Genomic DNA, 14,568 nt, shown 5'->3' with positions numbered 1-14,568 from the left:
GGCTAAGTTGCCATTCTATGGGGGCCACGCTGCCATTGTAGACAGGCTAAGCTGCCATTCTATGGAGGCCAAGGTGCCATTGTATCGAGGCTAAGCTGCCATTCTATGGGGGACAAGCTGCCATGCTATAGGGGCTAAGCTGCCATGCTATAAAGGCCATACCGCAGGGACCAAGCTGCCATGCTATAGGGGTCAAGCTGCCATGCTATAAGTGCCAAGCTGCATACCGCAGGGGCGAAGCTGCCATAGTTTAGTGGCCAAGCTGCCATAGTATAGGGGCCAAGCTCCCTTATATAGGGGCCAAGCTCCGTTGGATAGGGGCCAAGCTGCCATTGTATAGAGAGGCTAAGCTACAGTTCTATGGAGGCCATGGTGCCATTGTATCGAGGCTAAGCTGCCATTCTATAGGGGCTAAGCTGCCATTGTATAGGGCCAAGGTGCCATCGTATTGGGTCAAGCTGCCATTCTATGGGGGCTAAGCTGCCATTCTATGGGGGCCAAGCTGCCATTGTATAGGGGCTAAGCTGCCATTCTATGGGGGCCAAGCTCCCACTGTATAGAGGCCCAGCTGCCATTCTATGGGGGCCAAGCTGCATTCTATGGGGGCCAAGTTGCCACTGTATGGGGGCCAAGCTGCCATGCTATGGGTGCCATGCTGCCAGGCTATGGGGGCCAAGGTGCCATGCTATAGGGGCCAAGCTGCCATTCTATGGGGGCTAAGCTGCCATCGTATATGGGGTAAGCTGCCATTCTATGGGGGCCATGCTGTCATGCTATAGGGGCCCGGCTGCCATGCTATCGGAGCCAAGTTGCCATACTGCAGGGACCAAGCTTCTGTGCTGCAGGGGTCCAAGCTGCCCCCCACACTGAGGGACCAGTTCCAACCCCGCAGTGCTCCTGGCTCCAACTGCAGGCCACGTGGGCTCTGCTGTGCCAGGCATCCATGGGCGCCTGGGGTTGGTTAGCAGATATGACGGTGCCCGGACGCTACCAGTGGGCTGCTGCTCCACAGTGATGCTGCATACCCACCCGGCGACCACGAGTCACGGCCCTGAGGGCGGGCCCAGCCTGGCCCATTCCTCTTTGCACTTCAGATCCTTCGATAAAACCTGCTGCACCCTAAGAGGCCGCTGGGTTGGTGCTGAGGGCAGGAGTCACCTCCAGCATGGGATCAGTTCCATCGGCCATCTTGAGTGTGAACTCCTCCCTAGTGGTGCAATGGTTAAGAGCTCAGCTGCTAACCAAAAGGTCAGCAGTTCGAATCCACCATCTGCTCCTTGGAAACCCTATGGGGCAGTTCTACTCTGTCCTATAGGGTCACTATGAGTCAGAATCGACTAGACTGCAACGGATTTGGGGGGTTTTTTTGGTTTGTTTTTTCTCCTGAGGAGCAACAGAAAGCAGAAGGGGCCGGACAGGAGCTGCAGATAATTTCCTCCTCCACACCTAGGGTCTTAGAGGAGGGTTTCCTCCCTCCCATCATGGCTAGGGGTGTCCAGTGGGCCTGCAGGCCTGTGTCAGCCAGGAGGGGGCAAGCTGGCAGAGGCTCAGCCCCCAGGAACGGAAGGCAGGCTGGGGCCTGGCTTTGCCACCTCCAGGGCCAGCCACTGGACTCCTCTGAACCTCAGTTTCCTCACCTGTACACTAGGGCTGCTCCCAGGTGCCCTGGGCAGTCCCACAGATGCTTTCGACAAAAATGTGGAACCACGTGGGGCATGATCCCAATTTTCCAAATGATCTCCATGCACAGAAAAACAGACCCCGTCGTTGGGTCTCTGCTCTAGTGTCACTTCTCATGAGGCCCCCACCACCCTCCTCGCGCCCAGCACTCGCCTCCCCTCTGCCTAGCTTGGCCTTCCTCTCTAGCACCTGCCGCCCACTGCGCCTGCACTGACGCTATCACGGCTCCCACCCACCCTTCCTGCACAGGCGGAAACGCCCGAGGGCAGCCTCGAGGACTCCTGCACTGGCGGAAACTCCCGAGGGCACTAGCGGAACCTCCCAAGGGCAGCCTGGAGGACTCTGAGCCGCAGAGTGGGGGCTCTGCTGGGAGTGAGGGGCGGCCACCAGCTTCTCCTGGACTTGCTGCTTCTGAACGAGGCGCGTCTGCTCCAGCTGCTCTTGGCTCATGCCCTTCCAGCGGTCGGGGACCACGCGGTGGGGCCCGAAGGAGCTGGCCGCCTGCTGGGGGTTCTCTGAGAGCAGGTCCCCGCGCAGCAGGCTGGAGATTTCGACCAGGTTGTCCTCTTGCTCTTGTTTTTTCTCCCGCCTTCTCCTTGCTGCCGACTCCAGAGCCTATGCAGAAGACATTAGGGAAGACACTGCAAGTGGCCCCAGGTGGGCTTGGGGGCACAGGTTGGCCAAATCTCACAGGCAGCCCTGGAGGGAAGAATGCTCTTGGGCAGGTGGGGTACGGGTAGGGTGGAGTGACATAGACCCCCTGCTGCCTGGGTGATGCTGGGTGGGGTGGGCTGGAAGGAGGGGCTCGCCGCTGGTCAAGCTACTGGCTTTGTCTGCACCAATTTTCCAAAGCAGGGAGCTGTCTTTTCCGTTAGGCTACATCTCCATCGGCTTGGCCCCACCCCAGGCGAGGGCTCTGTGCCCCTGCCTGTGGTCTTGGCAACCCCTGGATGTCCATGGGCCACAAAGAACACCCAGCAGCGTGATTCACAACAGAGGTGTCCTCTAAAGGGAGGCAGACACATTGTCACGCAATGCTGCTGATGCCCTTCAGTCACAGATAAACCCCTGGTCAAGTCCTTGCTCAAGTGGGGGCAGTGAGTGCTATGTGACCTGGAGCAAGCCGCCTGCCCTCTCTGGGCTGTGGTCATTTCTCTGTAAAGTTGGGGAGAGTTAGGAGAGGTTGTCAGTGCACCACTGCCCCCTAGTACTGAGGAGACAGGGCCCTCGGCGAGGCGCCTAGCTCCCCGCAGGTGCCCACGGGAGGCCAGCTCCCTGGTGTTGCATAAGCACATGCTTTGCAGCTGGACCGGCCCTGATTCAAGTCCTGGACTTGCTACTTGGTACTCGGTGGCCCTGAGAAAGCCAGTTCTCCCCTCTGGGCCTGTTTCTGTATACATTCGAGTGGGTTAACCATGCCTCTCTGGTGGGGTTGTTGAGACAGTGACTAGTAATAGCAGTGAAGTGTAGCTAGGACTAAGGATAATGACTGTTACATGTATGAAATGTCTAGAACTGGCAAGTGTAAAGAAACCAAAGTCTATCAGTGGCTATCGGGGAGTGGGGGGATGGGATTCACTGCTTAGGGGACACTGAGCGTCTGTTAGGGGTGATGGAAAAATTTAGAAATGGATAATGATAATGGTTAAACAACATGATAAACATAACTAATGTCACTGAATTGTACAGGTGAAGAATGCTTAAGTGGCAGATGATTTTGTTACATATATATTTACCACAATAACAAGAAAAATGGATTACTGAGTCCTGTTCTAAGCCTATGACGTGTATTGTTGCTGTTGAGTCAATTCCGACTCATGGAGACCCCATAAGTGCAGAGTAGAACTGCTCCATAGAGTTTTCAAGGCTGTGACCTTTCAGAAGCAGATCGCAAGGCCCGGCTTCCAAGGCACCTCTGGGAGGGTTCAAACCAGCAACCTTTCAGCGCGTCGTTGAGCGCTTAACCATCTGCGCCACCTAACGACTCCTATCACGTGTCTTTAATCCTCACAACGCCCACGAGAGCGAGTGTGACAATCATTGCCACTGATCACTAACGGGCGCAGTGTTCTCTCGGGCATGAGGCAGAACTGCCCTTCTCTGCCAGCTGAGAGCTGGTGAGGCCACGTGCCTTACTTTGGCCAAAGAAATGAGAGTGGAAGTAATGGGCCTCACCGCTGGGAGGGAGCTGTAGGAGCCAGGGTGGAGCTAGCCACCCTCTCCTCTGTTCGCAGATGGACTCCTCCAGATGGTAGCTGCTCTGCCCCTGGACGTGGGGTCCAGAGTGCGGATCAGGCGTAGAGTCGCCCAGCCAGCCCACAATGGACATGGAGTGAGAGCAGAACACAAACTTTTTGGTTTAAGCCACTGAGATTTGGGGGTGTTTCTCACCACAGTAGAGTCCCTGGATGCTTCAAATAGTTAACATGCTCAGCTGCCAACCAAAAGGTTGGAAGATCAAGTCCATCCACAGCTGCCTCAGAAGAAAGGCCTGGCAATCTGCGTCTCAAAAATCAGCCACTGAAAACCCGATGGAGCACAGTTCTATGCTGACACACTTGGGGTCATATGAGTCAGTGATGATTCATGGCAACTGTTCTTTTCTGTTTTGAAGTACTTACTCTTGTTAAAAAAAAAAAAAAAGGAACTCAGAGGTAGGAAAGAGGAATTGAAGCCAAGGCTGCCGACACCAGGCATCTGAGCAAGGCCAGTGGTTCCAGTAAAGGCGTTACTGTCCTCACTTACCAGAGGCTGCGGTTGGACAGGTGAACGACTCCCCCAGGTCACAGGGCTGGGTCTGTCAAGTTTCCCTCCCAGCTCAGAGCTAAGGAGAGCCCTGTTGGCACAGTGGTTAAGCACTCAACTGCTAACCAAAAGGTCAGCGGTTCGAACCCACCAGCTACTCCACGGGAGAAAAGTGTGGCAGTCTGCTTCCATGAAGATCACAGCCTTGGAAACCCTATGGGGCAGTTCTACTCTGTCCTATAGGGTCACTATGAGTTGGAATCGACTTGACGTCAATGGGTTTGGTTTTTTGGGGGGGATTCAGAGCTAAGGAGCAGGGGCTAGGTCTCATTGGCCTCTGTAATGGCACCCTGCACAGGGCCCCATGCAGGGCTCAGTCAGGGGGATCCCGGGGACCCGCAGAAGGGTCAGGGGCCATAAGCGCAACCCCCAGACGCAGAGCCATACCTGGTTCCTGTTGAACTCCTTTACCGCCGCACACACGGCCTTCCTGGTGGAGCCCTCCAGTGTCTGCAGGTGCCGCGCCGTGTGGTCAAGCTGCAGCCGCGTCTGTGTGTGCAGGGCCTCTGAAAGGGGGATGGTGCTCAGTGAACCTGCCCGGAGCCCCCGCCCGCACAGGCACCCCACTGGGCTGCTCATACTTCCTTTACTATTGCGCCTGGTCCCCAAGAATGGGGAGGGGAACCGTGACAGGTCCCACCTGGAGGCTGCCGTGAGCATTAGAAGAGCTGGTTCTAACCAAGCTCTTAGGTAGGGGCTGGGCACTCACTCGGTGCTCACAAGGGCTGGCGAAGACCACCACAGACTGGAACAGGGAGGAAGGCTGGTGTGGCAAGAGTGAGCCAAGGGCAGAGCAACTGGTGATAAGGCCAGGCTATGAAGACCTTGAGGGCCTTGAACTGAATTTGGCTTTTACTCTGAGACAGGAAACTGTTGGAGGGTGTTGAGCAAAGGAGTTGACTAAACTTTTGACAGGATGGCTCTGGCTTCTGGGTTGAGAAGAGACCGTAGGCGATATGAGTGGAAGCAGGGAGACCAGTTAGTTGGTGAGTTAGAGAGATGTTGTTAGCTTACACAGAGAGGTGATGGGAAGTGGTGACAAGGTAGGTGACATTTGAGATGATTTGCTGATGGCCCTGGTGTGGCATTTGAGAGAAAGAAGGGTCCAGATGACTTGGGTTTCAGGGCTGGGCAAGTGGAAAAATGGAATGTCATTGATGGCGGTGGGGAGGTCAGGTTTTATCAGATCAGGAGCATATTACTGAACTCATTTAATATAGCATGTTAGTTTGACACCCAAGAGGAGTTAGATGTCCAGAAGCAGCTGAATTTGTGAGTCTGGTTCAGGGACGAGTCTAGGCTGGAGATGTCAACTTGGGAAATGACGGCATAAGGGTGGTATTTAAAACCATGACACTAGATGAGATCACCAAGGGGAGGTGTCCAGTTGCTAGTGGAGAGGTCCAGAGAATGCCGGTGGAAACATCGAGAGGCTCAGAAGATGAACAATAACCAACAAAGAAGCCTGGGAGAAGAGAGCCAGGATGAGGTGGTGCCCTGGAGGCCAGAACAAAGGAAGTATTTCAAGGAGGAGGAGGTGGTCAACTGTGTCACACGTGGTCATGGATTGAACTGTGTCCCCCCGGAATATCTGTAAACTTGGCTGGGTCATGATTCCCAGTATTGTATGATTGTGTACCATTTTGTCATATGATGTAATTTCCCTGTGTTATAAATTCTATCACTATGATGTAATGAGATGGATTAGTGGCAGTTATATTGATGAGATCTACAAGATTAGATACTGTCTTAAGCCAATCTCTTTTGAGATATAAAAGAGAGAAGCGAGCAGAGACTCATAGGAACCTCATACCACCAAGAAAGCAGTGCTGGGAGCAGAGCACGTCCTTTGGACCTGAGGTTCCTGCGCTGAGATGCTCCCAGACCAAGGGAAGACTGATGCATCACAAGGACCTTCCTTTCTCCAGAGTCAACTGAGAGAGAAAGACTTCTCCTGGAGCTGATGCCCTCAATTTGTACTTGTAGCCTACTGGACTGTGAGAGAATAAATTTCTCTTTGTTAAAGCCATCCACTTGTGGTATTTCTGTTAAAGCAGCACTAGATGACCAAGACATGCGTGGTGACATGTCAAGATGAAGACTGAAAACCGACCTTGGATCCGGCAACGTGGAGGTCACTGGTAATGTTGACCAGAGCAGTTTCAGAAAAGGGGTGAGGGCAGAAGGCTGGTGGGAGGGGACGGGAGAAGATGATTTGGGAGACACCGCTCATGGGGAATGGAGTGAGAAAAGAAGAGGGCCTTCAGCAGGCCCTGAACTTCCAACCTTTAGAGGCCAGGCTGGGAGGAGGATGAACTGCCACCACCAGAGTGGAAGTGCATCACGGCCTGTCCAAGCGCCTTGGTACGTCTTTGTCCTCATCGTGGCTCCTCTTTGTTATCTCACTACCCGTTTGTCAGGGGTTGAATTGTGTCCCCCCAAAATGTGTGTATCAGTTTGGCTAGGCCGTGATTCCCGGTAGTGTGTGATGGTCCACCATTTTGTCACCTGATGGGATTTTCCTGTGTTATAAATCCTGCCTCTATGATGTTAATGAGGGGGCACGGGCGGCAGTTGTGTTGATGAGGCAAGACTCAACCTACAGGACTGGACTGTGTCTTGAGCCCGTTTCTTTTGGGACATAAAAGAGAGAAGCGAGCAGAGGGACACGGGGACCTCATACCACCAAGAAAGCAGCGCCGGGAACACAGCGCGTCGTTTGAACCTGGGTTTCCTGCACAGAGAAGCTCCTAGTCCAGGGGAAGATAGATGGAGAATAAACTTCTGTTGGTGAAAGCCATCCACTTGTGGTATTTCTGTTACAGCAGCACTAGAGAACTAAGACACCATTGACCAGCTCCATGGGAGCAGGGACTCTTCTTCTTCACTGCTGTGCCTCCCAGCCATGAGAGTGCCTGGCACAGGAACGGGCAGGGGGTCAGTGCTGCTGAGAGTGCATGAGAGAAGGGGCTGACCTCGGTAAAAGCAGGAGTTAGTGAACTTTTAGTAGCTCCCTCAAGGACAAAGGCTGTTTCACGGCTCAGAGCCTTTGCCCGAGAGGCTCCCTGGGCCAGGAGAGTCCTGTGAGTATGTGTGGCCACCCTGCCCTTGGTGGTGCCCCATGGCACCCTGTAGAACTTCTACCACAGTACCTAGGACACGAAGGTGGGCCCAGGTATTTCACACTCATCTTCCTCAGCAGACTGTGCACTTTCAGGGCAGGGACTTGTTCTGAGTCACCTCTGTATTCCAGCACCCAACTGGGGCCCCAACACAGAGTGCACCCTCAGAAAGAGTTTCCTGGGTGACCGATGTGTGGCTGGAGATGTTTATTCCCGGATTGCAGGCTGCTGACATCTCCTCCCTCCCCACATGGCCAGTGCACCATGTGGCTGCGCGTATCAGTATGACCTCAAAGACCCAGCTGGCTCAGTGATAGAATTCTCGCCTTCCGTGTGGGAGACCCGGGTTTGACTCCCGGCCAGTGCACCTCATGCGCAGCCGTCACCCATCTGTCAGTGCAGGCTTGCGTGTTGCTAGGATGCTCAATAGGTTTCAATGGAGCTTCCAGATTAAGACAGGCTAGGAAAAAAGGCCTGGCAGACTACTTCCAAAAACCCTGTGGATCACAGCAGTCCAATCACATCAGGCATGGAGTCGCCATGAGTTGGGGGCCAACTCCACGGCAGATAACAACAACAAGGACAAGAGACCCAGGGGCTGATCTGGTGAAGCAAGCGTTGAAATCAGGGTGTCTTTTTTTTGCTTCATTACCTGCAAGTTTGTGGTCGGCACGGGCGTTCTTCCATTCTCTTTGCTGCTGCAAGGACCATTCTCTGTTCTGTTCCTGCTGGAATCTCTTCCTCTGGTGGAAGTTTAAATCCTCCCCCATGAATTTCTGCATTCCTGACATTGAATTCCGAACATCATTATCTGACTGCCGGGCTGGGAGATCTTTCTTAAGGACTAGGGGATCAGACAAGTCAAATTCACGGCGAGTTTCTGGCTTCTGAAAGGTCTGCTGGAAGTCGTTGATAGCTCTACAGAGATTTTTCCTATCTCTCCGTTCCCGGTTTTCCAATATGCACATGATTTTGTCATTTTGCCTCATTTCAGCAGCTAGAAGAGATGTAGTATATCATAAGCTTAAGATTCAGAGGAGAAAATTAGTTTAAATCCACTTTAAAATTTTTTAAGGATTATAACAGTAATACAGCCCTCCAAAAAGGAAACAGAACCATTAAAGGATTAGTATCTTTACTATGGAGTCCCTGAGTGGTGCAAATGGTTAATGCACTCTGCTGATAACTGAAAGGTTGGAGGTTCAAGTCCACCCAGAGGCACCTAGGAAGGCCTGGTGATCTACTTTCGAAAAATCAGCCATTGGAAACCCTATAGGGCATAGTTCTACTCTGACACACATGGGGTCAGCCTGAGTCAGAATTGACTCAAACACAACTGGTTTTATCCTTAATATACAAAGAGCACCTACAAATCAATTAAAATAACAACCCAACTAAAAAATGGGCAAAGGATAGGGACAGGCAAATCACTAAAAGAAACCTGAAGGATCAATAAACTGGTGAAAAGATCAACAGCCTTACAGAATGGGAAACATCCAACGAGTTGGCAAAATATTTAACAGCAAGTATTAGTAAGGTGGAGACCTGATGGTGTAGTGGTTAACGGCTTGGCTGTTAACCAAAAGGTTGGCAGTTCGAATCCACCAGCTGCTCCTTGGAAACCCTCTAGGGCAGTTCTACTCTGTCCTATAGGGTTGCTATGGGTCGGAATCCACTTGATGGCACGGGTTTGGTTTTTTTTTTTTTGGTTATTAGTAAGGTAAGAAGCGGTTAAAGTGTTTGGCTGCTAAGCGAAAGATCGGCAGTTAGAACCCATCAGCCACTCCATGAGAGAAAGATGTGGCAGTCTGCTCCCATAAAGATTTTGTTGTTGTTGTTAGGTGCCATCGAGTTGGTTCCGACTCATAGTGACTGTCTTAGTCATCTAGTGCTGCTCTAACAGAAATACCACAAGTGGATGGCTTTAACAAAGACAAGTCTATTCTCTCACAGTCCTGTAGGCTACAAGTCCAAATTCAGGGCGCCAGCTCCGGGGGAACACCTTCTCCATCTGGCTCTGGAGGAAGGTCCGTGTCATCAATCTTCCCTTGGTCTTCGAGCTTCTCTGTGCAGGAACCTCAGGTCCAAAGGACACACTCTGCTCCTGGCACTGCTTTCTTGGTGGTATGAGGTTCCCATGTGTCTCTGCTCACTTCTCTCTTTTATATCTCAACGGAGACTGGCTTAAGACACTATCTAATCTTGTAAACCTCATCAGTATAACTGCCGCTAATCCATCTTATTATATCATAGTGATAGAGTTTACAACACATAAGGAAATCACATCAGATTACAAAATGGTACACAATCATACAATACTGGGAATCATGACCCAGGCAAGTTGACAGATATTTTGGGGGGACACAATTTTATCCATGACAGCGACCCTATGAATAACAAAACAAAACACTGCCTGGTCCTGCGCCTAGTCCTGTAAAGATTTACAGTCTTGGAAACCCCCTGGGGCAGTTCTACTCTGTCCTATAGGGTCGCTATCAGTCAGAATCGACTCAACAGCAGCGGGTTTGATTTTTTACTAGTAAGATGTGAGGAAACAAGGTCTCTTGTTCACTGCTTGTGAACGTGTACTCAGTGCACTTTCTAAAGCAATTTGGCAATATCCCGACACTGAAATTATGCATACTCTACAACCTATCAGTTCCACTTCTCCGTATCTCTCACACACGTGCCCGACGGACACACGGCTAGTCGATGCAACACTGTCTGTAATTCTAAAAAATTAAATCAGCAACCAGGAGGGGAATGGATAAAGAAATCGTGGTTAATTCGTGTAACAAACTGCAGTAAGACAATGAAAAAGAATACTCTATGTAGATCCCTGATTAATCGCAAAAATACAATGTTGAGTGAAAAGGGATCAAAAATATAAAGTCAAAAAGGATCCATTCAATACGATAGCATTGTTGTAAATTTTGAAGCACACAAAAATGCTTCTTTGGTATTATGGATTCATCAAAAGTACAAAAAACAAAAAAACAAAAAAAAAAAGTACAAAAAACGTGCATGGGAATGATGCACACCTCGGAGGAAGGAGGAAGAGGAAAATGATGAGATGTGGGAGGGCTTCAGCCATACAGATATAAAGCCCACTGACACTGAGTCAATTCCAACTCATAGGGACCCTATAGGACAGAGCAGAGCTGCCCCTAGGGTTTCCAAGGCTGTAAACCTTTATGGAAGCAGACTGTCACATCTTTCTCCCATGCTTGTGGGTTCGAACTGCTGACCTTTCTGGTTAGCAGCCAGGGCTCCTTAGATATAGCTATATATATCTGATATATGGATATACAGAGATAGATAGATAGATATACCAGTTGCCAAGGAGTCAACTCCAACTCATGGCGACCCCGTCTGTATCAGAGTAGAACTGTGCTTCTTAGGGTTTTCAGTGGCTGATTTTTTGGAAATAGATCGCCAGGCCTTTCTTCCAAGGCACCTCTGTGTAGGGTCAAACTGCCAACATTTTGGTTAATAGTTGAGCATGTTAACTGTTTGTACCACTCAGGGATATGTGTATGTTTATGTTTTTTGTAAATTTATATCTGTACATGTATGTATGTACACACATATACACGTGTGTATGTGTGTATATATGTATAAATGTTTAATTCTCAAAAAAATTCTTAAAATATCTGAAGTCAATTTGGAAAATGTTACGCGTAGTCTGGTGGTAGGTATGTATGTGTCCATCACATAGATTTTTGTAACACTGAATTTTATAACTAAAAACAAAAAAAAGGTAAAACACTTGAAACGTACAGAAAATTATAAAGAAGAAAATTAACTTTACTCATAATTCCATCACCTCAAAATTACCACTATTAATATTTTGGTAAGGAGCCCTGGTGGCAATGGTTAAGTGCTTGGCTGCTAACCTAAAGGTTCGAGGTTTGAATCCACCCAGCGATCTTCTCCTGTAAAGATTACAGCCTACAAAACCCTATGGGGCAGTTGTCCTCCATCCTATAGTCACTATGAGTCAGAATCCACTTGACGGCACACAACCGCAAATATTTTGGTATAATTCCTTCCGCTTTTTTTCTGTGTATATTTTTTAACCAACTGACAATCCACTGTATGTATAATTTAGTAGCCCTTTTTTTCCTATTTCAAAAATCCTTTTGTGTTTTAAAAAAAAAAATGTTGGAACCATGGACTTGAAGCGGGGAGATGAATTATATCTGAATTTTTAATCTAAAAGCTAAAAAGAAAGAAAGAAAACCAGTTTCCATGGAGTCAAATACAACTCATGGCAACCACGGGCATGTGTGTCTGAGTAGAACTGTGCTCCACAGGGTTTCTAATGGCTGATTTTTTGGAAGTAGACTGCCAGGCCTTTCTTCTGAGGCACTTCTGGGTATACTCAAACCTCCAACCTTTTGGTTAGCAGCTGAGCGTGTTAACTGTTTGTACCACCCAAGGACTCCATCTAAGGGCAAGAACACCTGCTTGAATCCATCTCTGAGTCAGCTCAAGAGCGTGAGCTTGGCTGTATGTGTGTGTTATCTGGTATAAACCCTGGACATTTTGTTGTACACAGCTGTCCTCCAGGGAACAGCCTGGCAGAGAACGCCAGCATGTGTTTGTGTGTGAGTGTGTGTGTGTGTGTATGTGTGTGTGTTTTAAGGCTTTTCATATCTAGTTTTTTGAGAAAATCAGGCTTCTACCCTTAAAATATATTTCCTTCAATCCACATGAAAATTCATATAGCTGTTTTTAAAAGAGGAAGAATTCACTCATTAAGTCAATTGGGCCCAATAAATTGTGAAATTTTAAAAGGAGGTTGTTGCTGTTGTTGTTGGGTGGCATCGAGCCAGTTCTGACTCACAGCGATCCTGTGGACAACAGAACGAAACACTGCCTTGTCCTGCACCATTAAAAGAAGGAGGAGCATGAAAATGACAACTTTTTACGTATATGAAGAAATGAGGGTAGGAGTTGAAAGTCACACAGCCCTAAGCTCCTAGATAGGCATTTGGAAAATGCTCACCAAAGGTTTCATGTCTAGCTTTTTCTGTTGCTTCTTTTATCTTCTGGTCGTGAACCTGGACATCCCAGGCTTCTGGGTCTCCCTGGGTATAGAAAACACGGGGAGAGGGGTTAGAGCCAGATGCTTTTATTCAGTTGATAACAATCCTACTTATCTTGTAGGCTTATCCCATTGAAAATGTGTTGTCTGAGGGCACATCAGGCCTTTTCATGCCCGGATGCCTCTGCTTCTTGTGAGTTCTTCAGCCTGTACTTTCCTCAGAGCTTTCTTCCCCCTTGGTTAACACGCATCCTCAAAATGGCTGCTTAGGCACCACCTCCTCCAGGAAGCCTTCTCTGACTTCCCCTCCCAGCCCCAGTCTATAATCCTTGAGCTCGCCTCCTTCACAGCACTGATTCCACTGCACGTCTGTTTTCACGCCAGCAGCTTCCACTGGAGCCATGAGCTCTTCAAGGTTGGGGGTGGGGGGAGAAAAAACAGTTGCCATACAGCAAATTCCAACTCATACAGACCCCATATGTGTCAGAGTAGAACTGTGCTCCATAGGGTTTTCCCTGGCTGATTTTTTGGAAGTAGATCACCAGTCCTTTCTTCTGAGGCACCTCTGGGTGGATTCAAACTTTTCTTTTCCGTTAGCAGCGAGCCCGTTAAGCTTTGGCATCACCCACGGACTCTTCTGCAGTGTCAGGAACTGCCTAGTCCTCATCTCCTGAGGTCAGCTCAGGTTTGCCACAAAATAGGAACCCCGTGTGCATTTGTTAAATAAACGGACAGGAAGAAGCCCCCGGCAATGTAGAAAATCTGGCTCATAAAGAGGGAACCGCTTTCCAATGTCTGGCTGCTCTTTTATTCCGGGCAAGCCCCCTCCCCGCTCTGGGTCTCAATTTGCCATGTGGCAAGTGAGGGCTGCACTGTTTGGTCAGCTGAGATCTCTCCCATCCTCTGCAAATTCAATACATGGAACTGTCACACACACACCCCATCCCTGCAGCTCTTTCTGGACCAAAAAACCAAAGGTTTCACTCCAACAGTTCATCTCCTTATCTCTCTCGCCGCCTGCCCTCTCCACATTCCCTCCCAGCCCTCTCCCTTTCGGGCCAAGGGCCTCACCCCGATGATCCTCTTCCTGGCGTCGAAGATCCGTTTCTGCCTGCACAGCTCCCCCTGCCTCCTCTTGGCCAGGCCAACGTCCTGCGCCAGGTCCTTGGGCAGCGCTATCTCCATGGCGCTGGGAGTCGCCAAGAAATTCTACAGGGGTTTTAGGATATACAAGATAAAAAGAAAAGACAACGAAAGTAAAACAAGCTGTAGTCCGGACGAGGCCGCCTCCCTAGGAGGCCTTCCAGTTGGGCTTTGCCCGACGTTACCAACGGCTCCGCCCGCAGTCTCGGGAGATGTTAACAGCACAGGTTGCTAAGGAACAGCGCCGCGCGCTCGGGCCCTCTCGCTCTCTTCTCGCGAGACGCGTGAGGGGCTTCCCGCGCTTTTGCGGTCAGCGTGTGAGGACAGGGCTGAGGCGGGGAGGCGCAGCCATGGGTCACCTAGAGCTACTGCTCGTGGAGAATTTCAAGTCGTGGCGGGGCCGCCAACTCATCGGACCTTTCAAGAGGTTCACCTGTATCATCGGCCCCAATGGCTCTGGTAACTGGGTGCCTGGGGCGGGAACCCAGATGCCTCCACCCGCCCGCTTGCCGCGCAGTCTTGGCCGATTTCATCTGAGGGGACGTGAGGGCGCTGCACGGCCTAGACTCCGGGCGGCTGCTGCCGGCCGCCGACCCCGCAGACTACAGACCCCATAGACCCAACACACCCTGACCCCCGCCCGGACCCTGGCCCTCAGACACGCCGGCCCACACACACCCCATCCTCCGGCCCTCGGCTCTCACACAACCCGGTCCCCACACACCCTGGCCCCCGGCCCCCGGCCCTCACACAACCCGGTCCCCACAC

The 14,568-nt window shown here is 50.5% G+C and overlaps 2 protein-coding genes across 3 annotated transcripts in view; one reads left to right on the top strand and one right to left on the bottom strand.

The window, feature by feature from the left end:
* RIBC2 (RIB43A domain with coiled-coils 2) overlaps window positions 1-14,004 on the bottom strand; it is a 25,814-nt gene extending 11,810 nt beyond the window's left edge. The window contains exons 1-6 of the mRNA XM_004380009.2: window positions 13,986-14,004; window positions 13,729-13,866; window positions 12,619-12,700; window positions 8,260-8,604; window positions 4,873-4,991; window positions 2,068-2,295 (exon numbers count right to left, since the gene is read on the bottom strand). Of these exons, the coding sequence (XP_004380066.1) occupies window positions 2,068-2,295; window positions 4,873-4,991; window positions 8,260-8,604; window positions 12,619-12,700; window positions 13,729-13,842 (888 nt within the window). The 5' untranslated portion in view covers window positions 13,843-13,866; window positions 13,986-14,004. The remainder of the gene's footprint in view (window positions 1-2,067; window positions 2,296-4,872; window positions 4,992-8,259; window positions 8,605-12,618; window positions 12,701-13,728; window positions 13,867-13,985) is intronic.
* Window positions 14,005-14,133: 129 nt separating this feature from the next.
* SMC1B (structural maintenance of chromosomes 1B) overlaps window positions 14,134-14,568 on the top strand; it is a 78,020-nt gene continuing 77,585 nt past the window's right edge. The window contains exon 1 of one of the 2 annotated variants that reach the window (XM_004380008.2): window positions 14,134-14,259. In XM_004380008.2, the coding sequence (XP_004380065.1) occupies window positions 14,151-14,259 (109 nt within the window). In that variant the 5' untranslated portion in view covers window positions 14,134-14,150. The remainder of the gene's footprint in view (window positions 14,260-14,568) is intronic. The other variant, XM_004380007.2, reaches the window with a different exon arrangement.

Source organism: Trichechus manatus, unplaced genomic scaffold, assembly GCF_000243295.1.
Source record: "Trichechus manatus latirostris isolate Lorelei unplaced genomic scaffold, TriManLat1.0 scaffold00069, whole genome shotgun sequence".
In the NCBI taxonomy this organism is placed as follows: Eukaryota; Metazoa; Chordata; class Mammalia; order Sirenia; family Trichechidae; genus Trichechus; species Trichechus manatus.
This window is presented reverse-complemented; position numbering and strand designations above follow the sequence as displayed.